Below are 16,382 nucleotides of genomic sequence, written 5' to 3' on the forward strand. Positions count from 1 at the left end.
ACATGCATAAAGACACCTAGATATTTAACGAACTTCCTCTTGCACCGATATCAAAGTGCAGATGACGTAGCACGATGGTTCAGACTTCAGGTTTAGTCAGTAAGAGTTTGACACAACTCATTTCCTCCCCTGAGAACGTGGCTGTCCATGAGGATTCCCCCGAGTAACCAAATAAAACGAGTTTCGTACCAAAGGGCAAAAACGGAACTCTAATACTGCAGAATCGCTGTCTGTCCGTCTGTCTATCACGAGGCTATTATTTAATTTGATTTATTTTGTGGCCATTATCTTTTGATAAAAGTTTGGTTTGGAACCCCTGTCACAAATCCGACTCGCACTTGCCCAGTTTCTTATTTAACCTTTTCAATAAGAATAGTTAATAAAAGTCCATATAAAAGAACGCAATAACACCTTGGAAGCAAACTTGCGACCTAATGCGTTATGGCAGTCCACGGCCACCGCTGGGCTATCATGGCTTTAATAACAAAAATCATGATCATAATAATGATTTAACGCTGTCATAGGCTAATTAATAATTTAATTAATCCAATTACAAATGAAAATCTTAAAACAAAAACGACAGGTGGTCTATTGTGGTATTTCTTTCTTCGTTCGTTTTTTCGGTATTTATTTCAATTAATGAGCAATTTCCATGATTTTATATTGTTTTTAGAGGCGATAAGTTGACACTTTCAACGAATACTAATTATGATATAATTATTATTGTAATAAGGCGATTAAGACGCAATTGATCATGGTCGTTGCGTCATCCGAAGGGCCTGGCTTAAGATTTTCTAATCCAGTGAAAGGAGAGATTATTTCTAGAATCTTCTGTGACTTCATAGATGTTTTTGTTGCCTTTATTACACTAAGGTCCAAAGGCAAGGTATTTTTTCAGTCATTTGATTAAGAAGTACAAAAACGAAGTGTAGTGATCTATTTTATGAAATCTACTAAATATATCAGAATTCCTAAAAAAATAATGCCGTATACATGTTTTATCAAAAAATATTTTAAATAACCAAATTAGAAATACTTATACAAATTTAAAGCACCCAAGTTTAATAAGACTTAGAATCAAAAACCTACTAAAAACTGATGATAATATCATTCATATAACTGTTAGACCCATCAACACAAGCAGATAAATATGTATTCCATATAATAACATGGCATCATTAAACTCTCCTATAAAGCAATAGAACCTCCTCAAAATGAACTAAGCATTTCAAAACGAGTCCATCCCAAAGACATGCTAATATAACCTCACCACCTAGCAAGCCTAAACTATACCTAAGCGGCATAACTATCAATGCAAACAATTACAGCGAACCGGACTCGAACCAATGCCCATTCACTGCCAAGTACACGAGTTGCACAAGCTAACTATTCTTACATAAAGGCTTGGCCCAGAACTTGAGAGAAAGGTCTAGTACAAACGCCCCCTCCTGCCCCACCCCTCTTTGCCCCCTACCGGTGCAACTAGAAAGCATTTTGCATCTCAATTTTATGACACTGCGCAGCGAGAACTATGAAATGTATAGAGATGTTGGATGGAATTGTTGGGTAAGTAATTTTTAGTATATCTACGTAATTATGGACGGATTTGATGGCGACATTTGGCCAGTAGAAAGATTCAAAGATAAAATATTGAAGGCTTAATTTATTAAAACACCTTTTTACATGAAATGCATGTGATATATATGCAGTCTCGACATGAATACCCGTTACGATTATGATTATTCGATTTAATCACTTTTAACACCTTTCCGCAACGATGTATTGTATAATTTTATATTGAGTTCCTAGTTGAATAAAATTGTAACAAACAGTTACAGTGTTAAGCAGGTAATTTTGATACATTATTTATTTAGTTATAGCCTTCTTTAGATGGAAACATTTTTTATATTTAATCGCACTTATTTTTTTTTCGTGTCCCCTATGGCAATGGTCACCTCCAACCCCTTTTTAATCATGATTTGTAAATGATCGATATCTAAGTATGTCATAATGGGGTGCTGGTTTTGCTGTGTTAATTGAATAAAAATACAAAACTAAGAGAATATAAATAATATCATTATAATCAAAACAAGTGAAGTTGTATAAATTCTGCCGAATCCAGTAACTTTTCGCTTTGCGAAGGATTGAGATAGATTCCAACGGTTGGTAACCAACCTTCATTAATTTAAGTGTCTCATTTAGCCGAAGTGTCAGGGTGGACTTGCGGATCTATACATAGATTTTAAAACGGAGGTGCAGGTTAGATTCCAATGCTCGCAAAATACCAAAGAGACAAATCAAAGTACCTAATATGTACTTTTTTAATTAATCTAAGACAACTGGCAAAACGATGAAGGAAAACATTGGGAGGGAACCTAGATTCCAAATACTGGAAGCTGAAACTGCCAACCCGCAGTGAGCTAGCGTGTTGATCAAACTCAAAATCCTACCCTAAAAGGGAAGGGGTCTGTGCCCAGCAGTGGGTCGTATATAGGCTGATATTATTATATAATATCAGCCTATATTATATAATATTAAGGCTCAAGTGGTAAATACCTATAGGTTTTACCGCCTAAGAATATTCCTAGTTCATCAACTCAGAGTTTTTAAGTTTTGTTAAGTTCTAGGCATTTTATCTCATTGTAGGCTTTTACTGCGTCATCAGGTCGGTATTGAAATTAAAAATCACAGTAAAACGGTCCCTGTCACAGTACGCCAGCTCACTCTGTATGTGAAAGCTAAGGGCCAGCTTTCGCTTTACGGGCCGGTAGCCCTGCACGCGCGGCGGCCATTTTGACCCCGCTGCAATTAGATGGCGGTTATTTTATTGACAGTTCGTGGTTTTGTTGGACGATTGTTGATTTGAAGTAGCTGTTTTCGACGCGGGAGGTACCGTACAGGGTTATTTTCTAACTGAATAATCGCTAACCAATTGATCTTCGAAAGGATCACCTTGTTTCGGATGGCAAATCATCAAATGACTCTTTTCGCTTTGGGATGAGCGGTAGTGTCAGTCTTTTACTGAGTAAATTAAATAATTTACAATAATAATACGATTTAATAGCACAATAAGGCTTGTATTTCTATAAATCAGCAAAGTTAGCTGCCTATTGTCCATATTTAAGAAAAAAACAAAAGCCAATTCTAAAAAGGCACTATTTTCAAAGTACCTACGTATCAAAATTTTATGATTAAAAAAAAATCTATTCTTATCTATTAAACTTTAATATAAGTATCACTTTTAGAACGGCAATCTTGACATAAGACGGCACCCTTGTTTGGCCACCCTTCATAGCTTCCCAACTCCCAAGTGGTCTAGCTAAGGAGACGAAATGGCACAACAATCTCTGCTTTTGTTTTTATTCTTATCTATGACAAACTCCACTTCAACTGCATTATTACTTTAATTTGAAAGAAAAAGAGAGAAAAATAAAGGAGAGCAATAAACATGATCCCGAAATCAAAATGTCTGGATCGCGCCATCTATGTCAAGGTTTGCGAATTAGTTGCTTATACGAGAATTCCTTATTTGCATTGATTTTTCCCCAGCAAATAGCTATTTCAAAACACATTTACACTAAGTTCTATACATTATTTGAGTGCTAATAAAGTATTCGATATTATATTTGTCAATTTTATGACTTGAATTAGCAAGTTGTATTTGAAATGGCAAACCACGGAATGCAGTAGCGAAATTTTTTAGTCTTGCCACACAAACCAGGTCAAGGAAGTGCAGCAGAAAAACTATTTGCCAATTTTTTTGTTATTTTTTATGGAATGCTATTATGTGTTTCTATTTATTATTTATTTAAGATGATAGTGAGATAATGTAGCGCGATCAACGTAATGATTGGAGACAGTGCAAGTGGTTGCTACAGGACAGAAGAAAACTAGGTGGTGTGACAGCTAAAGAATACCGCATAGAAGATTTTAGCTAAAAAATGGTTAATTTTGCCAGAATTTGCTCATTTATTTACACATTATGACTATTAATCGCTTAAGATTGGCATGTAAGAGGATTGCCTATGCGATTTATGTCGAAAATAATCGTCATAACATTTGACCCAGTTACAGTGCCGTGTGCGTTGACCTATGGATGTGAATGCGGACTAAAGCACGATGTTATTTTTAGGAAACAGCTTTGCAGATAATTAAATATTTATAGATACCGTTGGTGATATCAAATTGTGTAATAAATTACTAACGAAAGTATCCGTGACCTTTTACATTTTGAATACTGTGGTGAGTTTTCTTTGTTTTAATTCTTGCAACTGGCTAAATTCGAGTTCCTAATTTGAAATAGTTTCCGAAAGTATTGTAATGTTCATACAGTCTGATCAAAGTATTGTTTTATTAGGTGATTGTATTCAAAGTTGTGATAAATTATCTGATTTATAATTGCCAGGTATTACATATTTAATTATTGCTGTAATGTTTCACATAACTGCTCAGTTATTTAAATACAAGTGTGGCGACAATATTTACTGTTGAAATTACGAAATAAACCATTTGCTTTGTAAAGAAAAATAAGAATTCATACAATCAATATTTTTAACCTAAATCCTTTTGCAGGTACTACAGTTGTTCAAATAAACACTATGGATGGAAGTTTTATAACTCTTGATAGAAAGAAGCAAAGTACAGAATTGCAGATAGCAAAAACACTATTTAGATACAACTTCCTTTGAAGGGATCAATTTAATCATAGAAGTTTTATTTATAAACATTTTCCAATTACACATTGTCTAAAATGAAATTATTGTGAGGACTAAACAATTCAGGTTGTGATTTCATAATAAAATACACAACTGATGCAGATAAATAAATTAAAAATAATAGCAAGCATATCATCTTAGTAGCTATACTGACAGGCTGAATGTTGTGTACCATTGCCAAAGATTGCCTCCAAAAATGAATTCCAAATTCAAAAGTCTTTAGATTTTTCAATTAAAATATTAATCTTACAATGGTTACTTAATGTTATATTAATAAAAACAAGACAATATGGTGTTTATTTGACTGAATCGCAATAAGGGTGGGGTTTAAGTGGGCCTCACACCCTAGAGCCGTGGTGACACTCGGCAGTGATGAAGAAGCAAAATGTTCGCACTCTATCATTGATTGTGTGCACATTTACATATTTACTGGTTGGTGCCGCTGTGTTTGACGCATTAGAGTCCACCACTGAGAGGAACAGATTCGAAGTACTACAAGGTTAGTCAAGACATTATTATTTCTCATTACTTTCAATGCATAATACTGACATCATGCACATACTACAGTCTATCTGCCCAATATCAAACTTATACATGTTTATAATTTGTAATATTCAATAGCTGTAGAATAAGAAAAGAAAATAATTGCTTTGCAGTGGTGCAAAACCAAGTGACCTAAAGAACTTCATTTTTAATACTGGATAATAATGTCCCTAAAATCAACATTAGGGGTTAGGGGACCAGACAGCTAAAGATTCTTTCGAAATGTATCCCAACAGGTACATGTCAATTAATTAGTTAGCTCAGCCTATTGCAGATAAATTAAATAAACACTGCAGGACCAAAGCCTTCCCAAAGTTACAGAGTTTCTCATTTCAATATTTATCCAGAGTTCTAATACTACTTATTTTGTATCTTTATATTTTGCCACCAACACCAAATCAAAATTGTTTGGTAGCAAACAATTCTGCTCGTTTTAAGAGATTAAGAGAAGCTGAAGAAATTGTTCCTTGACAATAGAATATTCTAAAAGAACTAGTATTTTTAAAGTTAGAGGTATCTTTTTCTTCAAAAGAAAATTTACTAACAGATTCTTAGTTTAAATATGATTAGTTAGATTCATTTTGAAGTTGAGGTCCAATATGAATAATATATTGTATATTACAATCAATGCTGCGCGGCGCAAGCTTATAATTAAAATTGCCATGTACGAGTGTCCAATTCTAACAAAACCTTCCATGTTGAATAAAGCTCAACAGCAATGTTTTTGATAAAACTGTTGTTTAGCACATCAAAAATACTTTTCATACAATCACAGGTGCAATTCTGAGGCAACTCAATTATCAGAATTGAGAGTATTAAGACTATAAATTAGAGATTTTATTCTACTCCGGCAATACTTAATTATTAACCTCATCCACAGCTATCGAGGGTATGATTATAAGAAAGTATAATATAACTGAAGAGGACTTCCGTGTGATGGAGACAGTTGTATTGAAGTCTGAACCGCATAAGGCTGGACAGCAGTGGAAGTTTACCGGAGCATTCTACTATGCCACCACAGTGCTCACCACTATTGGTAAGAGTTAGTTATTAATAAGAACTGCAAGTGTGTCTGTAAGTTTAAGGTATCTGAGGAAAGTAAATGGTATTAAGAGTCCCAGATACAAGTGTTCATTGAAACATTAGCATTATTTTTCATGAAAATTGCAAGGTCTGTAATTCCAGGCATTAAAAAGTCACTGAGAGCATTCAAAATCAAAATTAAAAGTCATTTATTCAAATTAGTCTTCAGCTCTTTTTAAATGTTCAGGTTACATTGGACAGTACAGTACCCAGTTTCGCCCACACTTCACAGCTTCCTATGTGCTTTTGCTCCCCAGCATTGTTAATTGATCAGATCCTCTAATATGATCTCATTGATTTATAAAAACTATATATGCACAGTCTAGAAGAAAACTGTCTCCAATATTCAACCTTACGTACGTAGTAGTTAGACGGGAGTTTTAAATGCAAAAAAGCCATGGAGTTGCAATATGATTTCTTGTTATTTAGTGTTCACTTTAGGTGTCGTTTTGAGGCACAGAGTGCGCTAATTTTTCTTGTATTTATCAATGTTTGATAGATGATTTTTGTATTTCTGTGCTTTATGCGTGAAACATGAAACTGAGTCTTCAACCACAGGCACAAGATAGATAATACAAGCTGCGTTTAGTTTTCGGTTTGCTGAAAATGTGTGTTTATGTGATTATGCCTTTCGAGTATCTTTTTACCTAGCCTACTGAATCCAACTGCTGAGTAAAGAAAACAATAAATATTGGCTATTTTCAGGACATTTATATTTACCTCTACCAAATCCTTACACGATTCTCCATTCTGGGCCTCAACCAGCTCACTTTTCGTCTTCATTAACATTAGTTAATTTAATTAAGGATTTCTACTAGAACAGTGTACTAGAATAATACCTGTTACATAGGCTACGGGCACTCAACGCCAGCTACGATCGGCGGCAAGCTGTTCACGATGTTCTACGCGATAGTCGGCATACCTCTCGGCCTCATCATGTTCCAGAGCATTGGTGAAAGGGTCAACAGACTCAGTAGGTGAGTGACATACTGAATTGTGACGTCATAAATTAGTTTACTGACTAATTCAGAAAATTAAAGTTAGTGCTACAGTTTGTGATATTGTATGATTTGAAGTAGGAAAACTTCTCTAAAAATTCGAAAATTCGTGTTGGACTTAAGTTTATGACAGACCTACATGTCTGTCCTATTTTACACTTGAGGGTTTGTCAGTTTGTTTGCCAGCGAATCAAAGTTCGAACTGCGAAAATGTTATGATATATTAAGGAGGAGGAATTTGTTAAATTGTTTTAGCCACGCGAATATTGTCACTTATCTTTTTCTGTAAAGTTTGTAACTAAGTACATGCATTCTGTTATACAAAATTTTAGAATATGTATAATGGTCTTACAGACACGCTTTTATTAGTCTCCTGTTTTAATTTCATGGCGTGCCTGATAATATTAAAAAATGCAATAATTTACTCCATTTATCGGTGTTGCTCAACAAGTTTCGGACCCAACGGGAGTCCTTAATGAAGAGCTGTCACGGAGTCAGGATCGCCAGTCGCATCGCCAGTTCGTCTCGAGACCACTCCGCTATGTCAGCAGTCATACTCACCAAAATTACTATCACTTGCATTGTATCATATTTCATTAGATCAGTACTCAGCTGGGTTGTTAAAATAACTTTCTTCTACCTTCCAGCGTTATAATAAAGTCAATAAAACGCGCGATGAACTGCAAGCAGACCAGTGCGTCTGAAGTGGACCTCATATGTGTGGTGACCACTCTCTCGTCGCTGACGATAGCTGGCGGAGCCGCCGCCTTCTCCAAGTTCGAGGGTTGGAGTTACTTCGACAGCGTGTATTATTGTTTCATCACGTTGACTACTATCGGTAAGTATTTTTCTCTAGCCAAGCTCTAGCTACTGGGCAAAGGCCTCTCCCAAATCCTTCCACGACTCTCTATTCTGTACCGCATGGAACCAGCCTGCGCGGTAAGTATAATTAAGAAAAAAAACGTGTTAAAAACAGCTGTTTGTTGTTTCTTGAAACCTTTAAAGGTTTATTTAATCTGTGTAATTTTTATACAGTTTACATAACAAACGTGACTTGATTTCAGCCTTTTAAACCAGCTGTTTAAACGAAACCACGTTTACGATTTAGATTATACATGATATTAGACAGTTAATTTCGGTTTTAAGACAAAAAAAAAACTGGTATGAGTTTCCATCTTGGTATTACACTGTTTGGTATGTCCCAAATTAAAAAGCGTCTTTTTTACTGATTTGCTAATATTACTAACTGGGGACTACTAGATATTCTGAAATATATCTATGGGATAAAATAAAGGATGATGACAATTTTCCGAAGTTCATCCTGTACTACATACACATACATACCTACTTAGTTTTCCTTTGTCCTGCAAACATAAATTTTAAAACTCCAAATTACATTGAAAGAAACTTACTCAACAATGAAACAGAAGTGACGTCCACTTCTGTTTCATGTCATTAAGTCAGAACACCCCTCTCTAAAACTTTAAAGCAGTTTATCTTTGTAATTTTTTTATTGTTTATGCACAAAATCATATTATTATTTTTGAATATCTATCTAACAAACAAAAATTTCTACTTTTCAAATCCAGCCATCATACTTAATATGTTTTATTAAGACAAAATCAAAAAGTCACATAACCTGTAAATTTCTACCTTGTATTTGTATATCCTATTCTATTATCAATCTAATCCATTTACCTTCCCCAAGGTTTCGGCGACATGGTAGCCTTACAAAAGGACAACGCGTTAAATCGCAAGCCGTCATATGTGATGTTCGCACTGATCTTCATCCTGTTCGGGCTAGCGATAGTGGCGGCCTGTCTCAACTTGTTGGTGTTGCGGTTCGTCACCATGAACACTGAGGACGAGAAGAGAGATCAGGCTCAGGCTGAACAGGTATGTTTTGTGGTTATTATGTTGAATTAATAACGTGCTAGAGTAAAAAAAACAGGATTACCTGCCTATGGTGTAGAAGGCTAAGTTTGAGATATGTGAACAGTGTTCTGTTTTACATGAAGTCTTTAGTGTACTTTTGACTTAATATATGTTGTATTAAGAAACCCCGACGGTTAAAAATCCCCTATCCCCAACTTTTAAATGGATTAACTGTTTTTTTGTTAAAAATGCCTAATAATATACCCTTCATATAAAAAAAATTAAATTGAGAATCGCTCAAACCGTTCAGCAGATGATGCCACAGACTGTTTCAAACGTATGACGCTTCCTTTTTGTTGGGGGTTAAAAATGTAGGATATCAGCTGTGAGTGTGGCAATGCCATCGGTAGAATATCATGCATGGGCGCAACAAGCCATGGGCTCATCGTGGGGCAGCAGTCATCCTTTTATTTGGTTCATTGGCATTTGCATTTCCGAAAGCTTGATCAGATCCGCCACTTGATTGTTGTTCCTTATAGGTCAGAGCTAGGGTGAGGAAGCGCCCCAGTTTGCTCCAGTGTGGCTACGTCCATGATCTCATGTCATTTATTCTGTGACGTACATAGTGTGTGTGCAGTTTATCCAGTATATAAGGTATGTTGTGGCTCCCGCAGGCGCAGCAGGTGGCGGTCCGGCTGGAGGGCGACGTCATCACGGCGGACGGCGCCGTGCTGCGCGGCGTGTCGCGCGGCACCCGCCTGCCCGCAGACCCGCGCCAGATCACTGCCGGTATGACTCCTATAATAATAAATCTTCTTTTAAAAGACAAACAACTCCCGCATTTCATTCTTGTGTCGTAGGGATGCACAAAGACACCCAGACTCGTAACAGGATTCGTTGGATCACAAATGCGTCGCACTTATTAGGTTTGGCGTATACTTGACCACTCTGTTATCCGTGCAGTCGATTTGGTCAGTGATTCTTCTTATAGTGGCTAACAGAGGCATTAAAAATTGTTTCTTCTATGAAGTGAACATCCAAAGGAACATCCATAATGAAAAAACAAATCATCAAAATTTATTCATAAAATCTGAAAATCCCAGGTAACAAGCATAAAATCCGACTAATTGGGAACCTCCTCCTGTTTGAATTCGCTTGAAAAGTATACCAGTTGTGATTTAAATCTGTATTCAAAAATATAAATATTATGTATTACAGGTGACACGTCGTTAGTACCGCTATATGTAGACGAGGAGTACGCTCCAAGTGTGTGCAGCTGTTCGTGCAACTGCTTTGGACCAAATAAGTAAGTATGAAACATATAAAACTTGTTTATTTACGATTTATGGTCATACTACGTTATTTATTCACGAGGAATAAGTATTCTTGGTTGATTTTGTATGCGTATGGTAGTTATTAAACAACTGTAAAAAATGCGTAATTACTTATGTCGGGTAATTATGTTTTAATTCCAATTTATTCTTGTTTACCTTAACAATAACAATCAATTCCAGATCAATACCATACCGCGACCCATTATCACCAGTACCACCGACCAACATCAAGCAAATCAAATCTAAAAACTACCGAGAACTAGGTAGTATACCTCGCTACATAGAGAAGTCTTCCTCGAAGAACCGCTCGCAGTCTCTCCGACTGAACTCTGCTTCGGGCTACCTCTACATGAACGCAAAAGCAAACGACTTCCAACTAGACCCAGAAGACTTCCGCGAGATGGTCGCCAAACGCCGGGAACAACTCCGTAGAGGCATGATGATGTACGAAATGAGGTGTAACAACAACGAACAGTACCTACACCCCTACAGACATAGTCTTAGCACACGGCTAGAAACAAGCCCCCATAGCTCCTCACTCTATTCCATGAATATGAGGTCAGAAAACCGCAGCAACGACCCTTTAGTCGACGACTACGACTCAGAGAAGTCTAGCTACGCGAAAAAGAAACTAATGAAGAATATAGCGAGGAACACAAGCAATAAACGCGTAGAAAACTACTTCTACGATGATGCTGTGCTACACTTCGACGACGAATACGCTTTCGATGGCTCTATATTGTTTGCTAAGAGAAGAAAATCTATAGAGAGGAATTGGGAGGATTATACTTGCGAGATGCCGAGGAACCATGCAGCGGACCAAGTGTCGAACGACGGCAGCTACGGGTACTACCTGCCCGACGACGAGGAACAAGATCAGTACTTTGTAAACGACACACTTACATTCCAACTGCCCCCCCACAGGGCCAGCATATAGTGTTGTGACACCAGCCAACAACACTAGTGCCAAAGTAGGTTAGTGTTAGTCTACTAAATAAATGGGCCAATTAAGTAAATAACCGATAATTAATAGTAATTTTACAATTTTCGCGGTAGCATCCGAGTTTGAAAGTTATTTAGCTTTTACACATAGTTTATAGTTGTCGCGTTTTTTATTATAATTCTATGATATGAGCTTGGCTTCCTTGTAGATATTGTAATATAGTGTTTTTAAGGCTTGTCGTGCGATGAGCGTTTGGGCTTCGTTAAGTTTTTGGGCACTACGTCGTGCAAACAACAAATACGCTATTGAAATAATACTCCCTATTTATGTAAGAATCAAACAAATCAAGTCAAATTAAGAGTTTCATACTTAATAGACGTCATCTCGATCTTGTGCTAGATATCCAGAATTTAATAACTGTTTTAATTATTAACCTTCATTTTTTATTCACTTAAACAGACCAATTTCCAATAGAAAACTCTCCTGAATACTGAATCTGCGTATTTACCTACACTGTGCCAAGTCAGTTTTTCCGTTCTATAAAGATAAAAATGGCGTAAAATACGACGTAGTGTACTTGATTTTGTAATTTATTTCAATATCGGAGTGTTACGTGTAGACACTGTTACGAGACACATTACAATGAAAATTAACGAGCTTATCCATACAGAATGGCTAACAGATATACAAACAGATCATAAATGAGTGAGCAAACATTACTAGCATGAATATCTAACTTGAATAGTACCAGCATAATAATAAATGGGAAGTTTTGAGCTATGATCACCACGCTAACTCACTGCGAGTTGGTGATTTCATATTCCAATACTGGCAATTCACATTTTCTGTATAGATGTACCTTCAAAAGTTCGTTACGAACGGTAAACCGACTGAGCTTGCTATAATGTTGAGACCGTACCCGACTTCTTAACTAAAGGAGGTATCTACTTTAAGTATTTTAAGAAACTTCAGATAAACGGTTATAGAAATAAAGAGCAGTCAAAAGGTTTTGAATTTGAAATGTAACTTCATTGACACAGGTATCTATCCTGCAGCCTGTGTATCATTTGCCGGTCGTTATTATTATTACTGCAGTAAGAAATCAACTTTACACTGCCAGTCAAGAAAATAACTCGTAAATTAATCCTTAAAATACAAGACATCATTTTATTCATGCTGGTAATGATTGCCAAAGTAAAATAATTTTTGAAAATTGTAGAAACATTTTGTCTTCGATAAGCGGATTGCAGTCGCATTTAGATAAATTAAGGGCCTTAATATGGCGTACTTTTTATTTAGCAATTTTACATACAAGAAGCGAAGTTTAATCTAGTAGATTCTTTTCAGCTTAATTCGCTACATGTATTTTTAATGACAAATCCAAGTCACTTCCTAGAATTTTTTGTTAATTATTAAATCATACAAGCCCATTTTTTAGTACTATTTATATTGCCAAAATATACATTAATATATTATATGCCAAAGATATTAATTTTGATTTTAATCAAAATTAGTTTGTATTTCAAGTAAAATGAAATGTTAATCTGCCAAATTGTAACTTATCAGTATTTACTTTAATTGTAAGAAAATTGTATTATTTTACCAATCTCAAAGATTTTTAAGAGTTTATTAAAATGAGAGAAATCATGATTTTATGATTAAAAATGTCTAAAAGTCAAACTGAAAAGTTTAAAATTGTTTTATCTAACACAAAGTGGCTGTTTTGAGTATTAGCTCCATAAATTCGTTAAAAGAGTTTTTAACTCTTAATTAAAATTATAGTAAAAGGAATACTCAGAGCAAATATAGGCTCTATAATGAAAATGCGTCATAAGAAAAACATATTATGTCTAGTCTTTTGGTTTTAATTAAACTATTATATCACGGGTATAAGTTGCTCGGGGAAACATTTTTTTTTGACACATTCCGATTATTCTTCCAATCACAAACATGTATGTTTACGCACAAAATATGAAGTGTCATTGTTCGATATTATAGACACGAATTGTGTATCAATCAGTGATGTTAAAGCATTCGTGTATGATCGACGAAGAATACCGATGATTACCGATGTTTACCGAAGTACCTTATAACCGTGCTTTCACATACTAAGTGAAAATGTATTATAAAAGTTGTCGAGTAAAATAATACACAAACACAGTCTTCCACTGTATTTTGGAATTAAGACATTTAATTTACGGCGTGACAAATTTATACTTACATGGTTGTAAACTATTCGTTTACAAAATGGTATTTTAACTTATTTGTTAATAATCGTACTGAATATGAAATATTGAAATGTAAATTATCTAGTCGGATATGTGAATACTATGTTTAAGAAACGTCTAGTCTTAAATGCGTTTAATTAGTTTTTAATATTTAAGTTATCTAAGAAATCCAAAAAATCACATTTACATGATTTTATTGAGTTTTTATCGTTATATACTAGAACTGTTTTTTCGTTAACTGCCAATTTTATTGTTATTTTGTTTTAGCTAGTGTTAACACTCAGTATTTTATTTGCTGTGATAATTTCACTTTTAGTAAAGTATTCCATTAAATAACTCAAATAAAGTGACAAAAGTATAAAAATGTCTTCTAAAGATCTAACAGTATTATTTAAAATAATATAGCGATATTAAAAAGTCAAAATTTAAAGTAAACATTAACAAATGTTGGTGTCGTTCGAAACGATTGTTTTTTTCTTCCAATTTTATGTCAAAATGTTTATGACAAAAATCTATTAAACGGCAGTATTCGATCGCTGGTAATGTATATAGTAAAAATGTCGACTTATTTTAGATTTTAAGTAAGAAATTATGACTGTCTGCATCTAAAAATATAATTATAATGACTGTATTTATACCAAACGTACTAGAAACAATGGATTTTATAAATCATGTACTTGGAAGGCATTTAGACATTAGTTCAATACAGAGGTCTTACTACCACGTGTTAAAGTAACATTACTGCAAAAGTTAAAAAGAGATGGCGTTCTATATCATGTAGTGTGCTCTCACTCTTACACAAAAACAATTATATTACTTTAGGACATAGTAGTAGGCCATCAGTTTCTAGTTATTTTGGACTTTAGAATCTCAACATACCTTGCGGTAATATGATTTTGAAAGATCAAATATTATTGTTTTTTTGTCTTCAAGATTCCGTTTACTCACCTATCGCATTATATGTATTTATAAAGTAAAGAAAATCTTCATCTGTACGAAGTTTTATACGATTCGTTCTGCTAGAAGTGCCAAAGAAAATGATTTTGGAATGGTAGTATTTATTAGCCTTATCTGTCCTCTGAATCTAACAGTTCTTAGTTAATTTCACTTTAAAAGGATGTCAATTAGGCAGGAACTGAGGCATAGAGCGAAGAAAACTAGATTTTGAATGAAACTTCAAGTTAACTGCATGACATTCTCGAAAAGGCTTTATAAGGTTGTGTATATCTCTTCTACAAGCTTACTATAAGTTATTAAACCTCAAATCTGATATTCTTTGAGGGTCAAAACTTTCAGAATTTTTCTGAATGTTCGGTCACCCCACATAGTTATGCTGATTCCTACTTGTTTGGCGATGACTGATTCTCTATTAAGTATTTTTTATTTTCGCTGCAAGGGCACACCAGAAACAGTTATTTCCCTTTATCAGACTGCACTTGAGTGGGGCCTAAAGTATCATAAATTGACCCCCATTTTATGATATCAGTAATATGGGTTTCGACAATTTATAGATCAAAGCCCTATCTGTCATACTTTGGGGGTTTAGTTTCATGGTACTTTAGACCCCATCTGAGATTTTGGGGGCATAAGTCATAAGTTTAACATAATCACGTACTTGGACAGTGTCTTCGTGTAGTGGTCGACAGATTATTGTAATTGAATTCAATACGTTTCAAGTGCGGTTGATTGTAAACTAATATAATTAATGTATTATAAATTGTTAAAATGGGTACGTGAGGTGAGAAGTTCTAGCTATTACGCGGTCTGAACTAATTGTAATTTTAAAAGTGAAAACTGTACCATAAATCGGATTTAAATAAAAAATAATAAAGATTTATTGTTTTATTTTGTAAGGCATGTGAATGGAACTTGCAGACGTCGGACGATAAGGACACAGGATAGGATAACATTGATCACTCACAGAAATAGGTGTGAAATGACTGAGAACAAAACTGCCTGGGATTCAAGACTATCCCCAGCTATTGAACCAAATAAAAGAAACGTACTTCAATAACAAAGCGTACGCGTGGCTTAGCGTGGAAATTACTCGGCATCGCTCGCGCTGCAAAATTTGCTGTAATCAAAGGTCAATAAAAAAAAACTCAGCCTATCTACAAAAACTTTCAGAGTTGAAACTACGCCATCTAGTTTAAATACTTAAAACTTCAATTAAAGGCGGTCACTGACGTGATAGCTCTTCTAGGTAGTTTCACACATTTGCGATAGATGGCATAGATAAAAGTTTTGCCATTTGTAATCATAATTATTTGCAAACTGTTAGGTATCTATTTGCACTATAGAAATTTTATATAAGTCAGAGTTCCGTTGAAACTCAATTGAAATATTTTTATATCAAACAATTTATATGTTGTTGATGTACTCCCCATACATATGAATTTCTATCTATCTTCTCAGTCCTGTAAGCTAAGTGACGAAACGGTTTTTATTCAGTTTCTGATTTTGTTCCGATTTTACAAAGTGTTTTTGATCGTACGAGTGGACTTAAAAAATCTCGATGCTGTCCAGAGTAATATTTTTTTCGAACGAGTTTAGTTCGAAATGATGACACTTCAGAAATTGGCGCTAGTGTCGGCTTCCCGAAAACCAACTCGATCTCAAGTCGTCTGAAAAGAATTGATTCTCTCGAGAGCTGGAATACTGGT

At 35.0% G+C, this 16,382-nt stretch overlaps 1 protein-coding gene across 1 annotated transcript; it reads left to right on the forward strand.

Moving 5' to 3' along the window:
• Window positions 1-3,684: 3,684 nt before the first annotated feature.
• On the forward strand, window positions 3,685-15,552 carry LOC113498083 (potassium channel subfamily K member 9-like). The gene is made up of 10 exons (XM_026877998.1): window positions 3,685-3,944; window positions 4,133-4,242; window positions 4,573-5,214; window positions 6,139-6,294; window positions 7,192-7,318; window positions 7,987-8,177; window positions 9,048-9,235; window positions 9,889-10,003; window positions 10,433-10,520; window positions 10,729-15,552. Exons 3-10 carry the CDS (start codon window positions 5,088-5,090, stop codon window positions 11,483-11,485), a joined length of 1,749 nt encoding a protein of 582 aa, XP_026733799.1. The 5' UTR covers window positions 3,685-3,944; window positions 4,133-4,242; window positions 4,573-5,087; the 3' UTR covers window positions 11,486-15,552.
• Window positions 15,553-16,382: the final 830 nt, after the last annotated feature.

This window comes from Trichoplusia ni, chromosome 10 (assembly GCF_003590095.1).
Source record: "Trichoplusia ni isolate ovarian cell line Hi5 chromosome 10, tn1, whole genome shotgun sequence".
Lineage (NCBI taxonomy): Eukaryota > Metazoa > Arthropoda > Insecta > Lepidoptera > Noctuidae > Trichoplusia > Trichoplusia ni.

Coding starts and splice junctions, on each gene's coding strand:
- LOC113498083 (XM_026877998.1), top strand. CDS start 5,088: ATGAAGAAGCAAAATGTTCGCACTCTATCATTGATTGTGTGCACATTT. Junction 5,215..6,138: donor CAGATTCGAAGTACTACAAG/GTTAGTCAAGAC, acceptor CCTCATCCACAG/CTATCGAGGGTATGATTATA. Junction 10,004..10,432: donor CCCGCGCCAGATCACTGCCG/GTATGACTCCTA, acceptor TATGTATTACAG/GTGACACGTCGTTAGTACCG.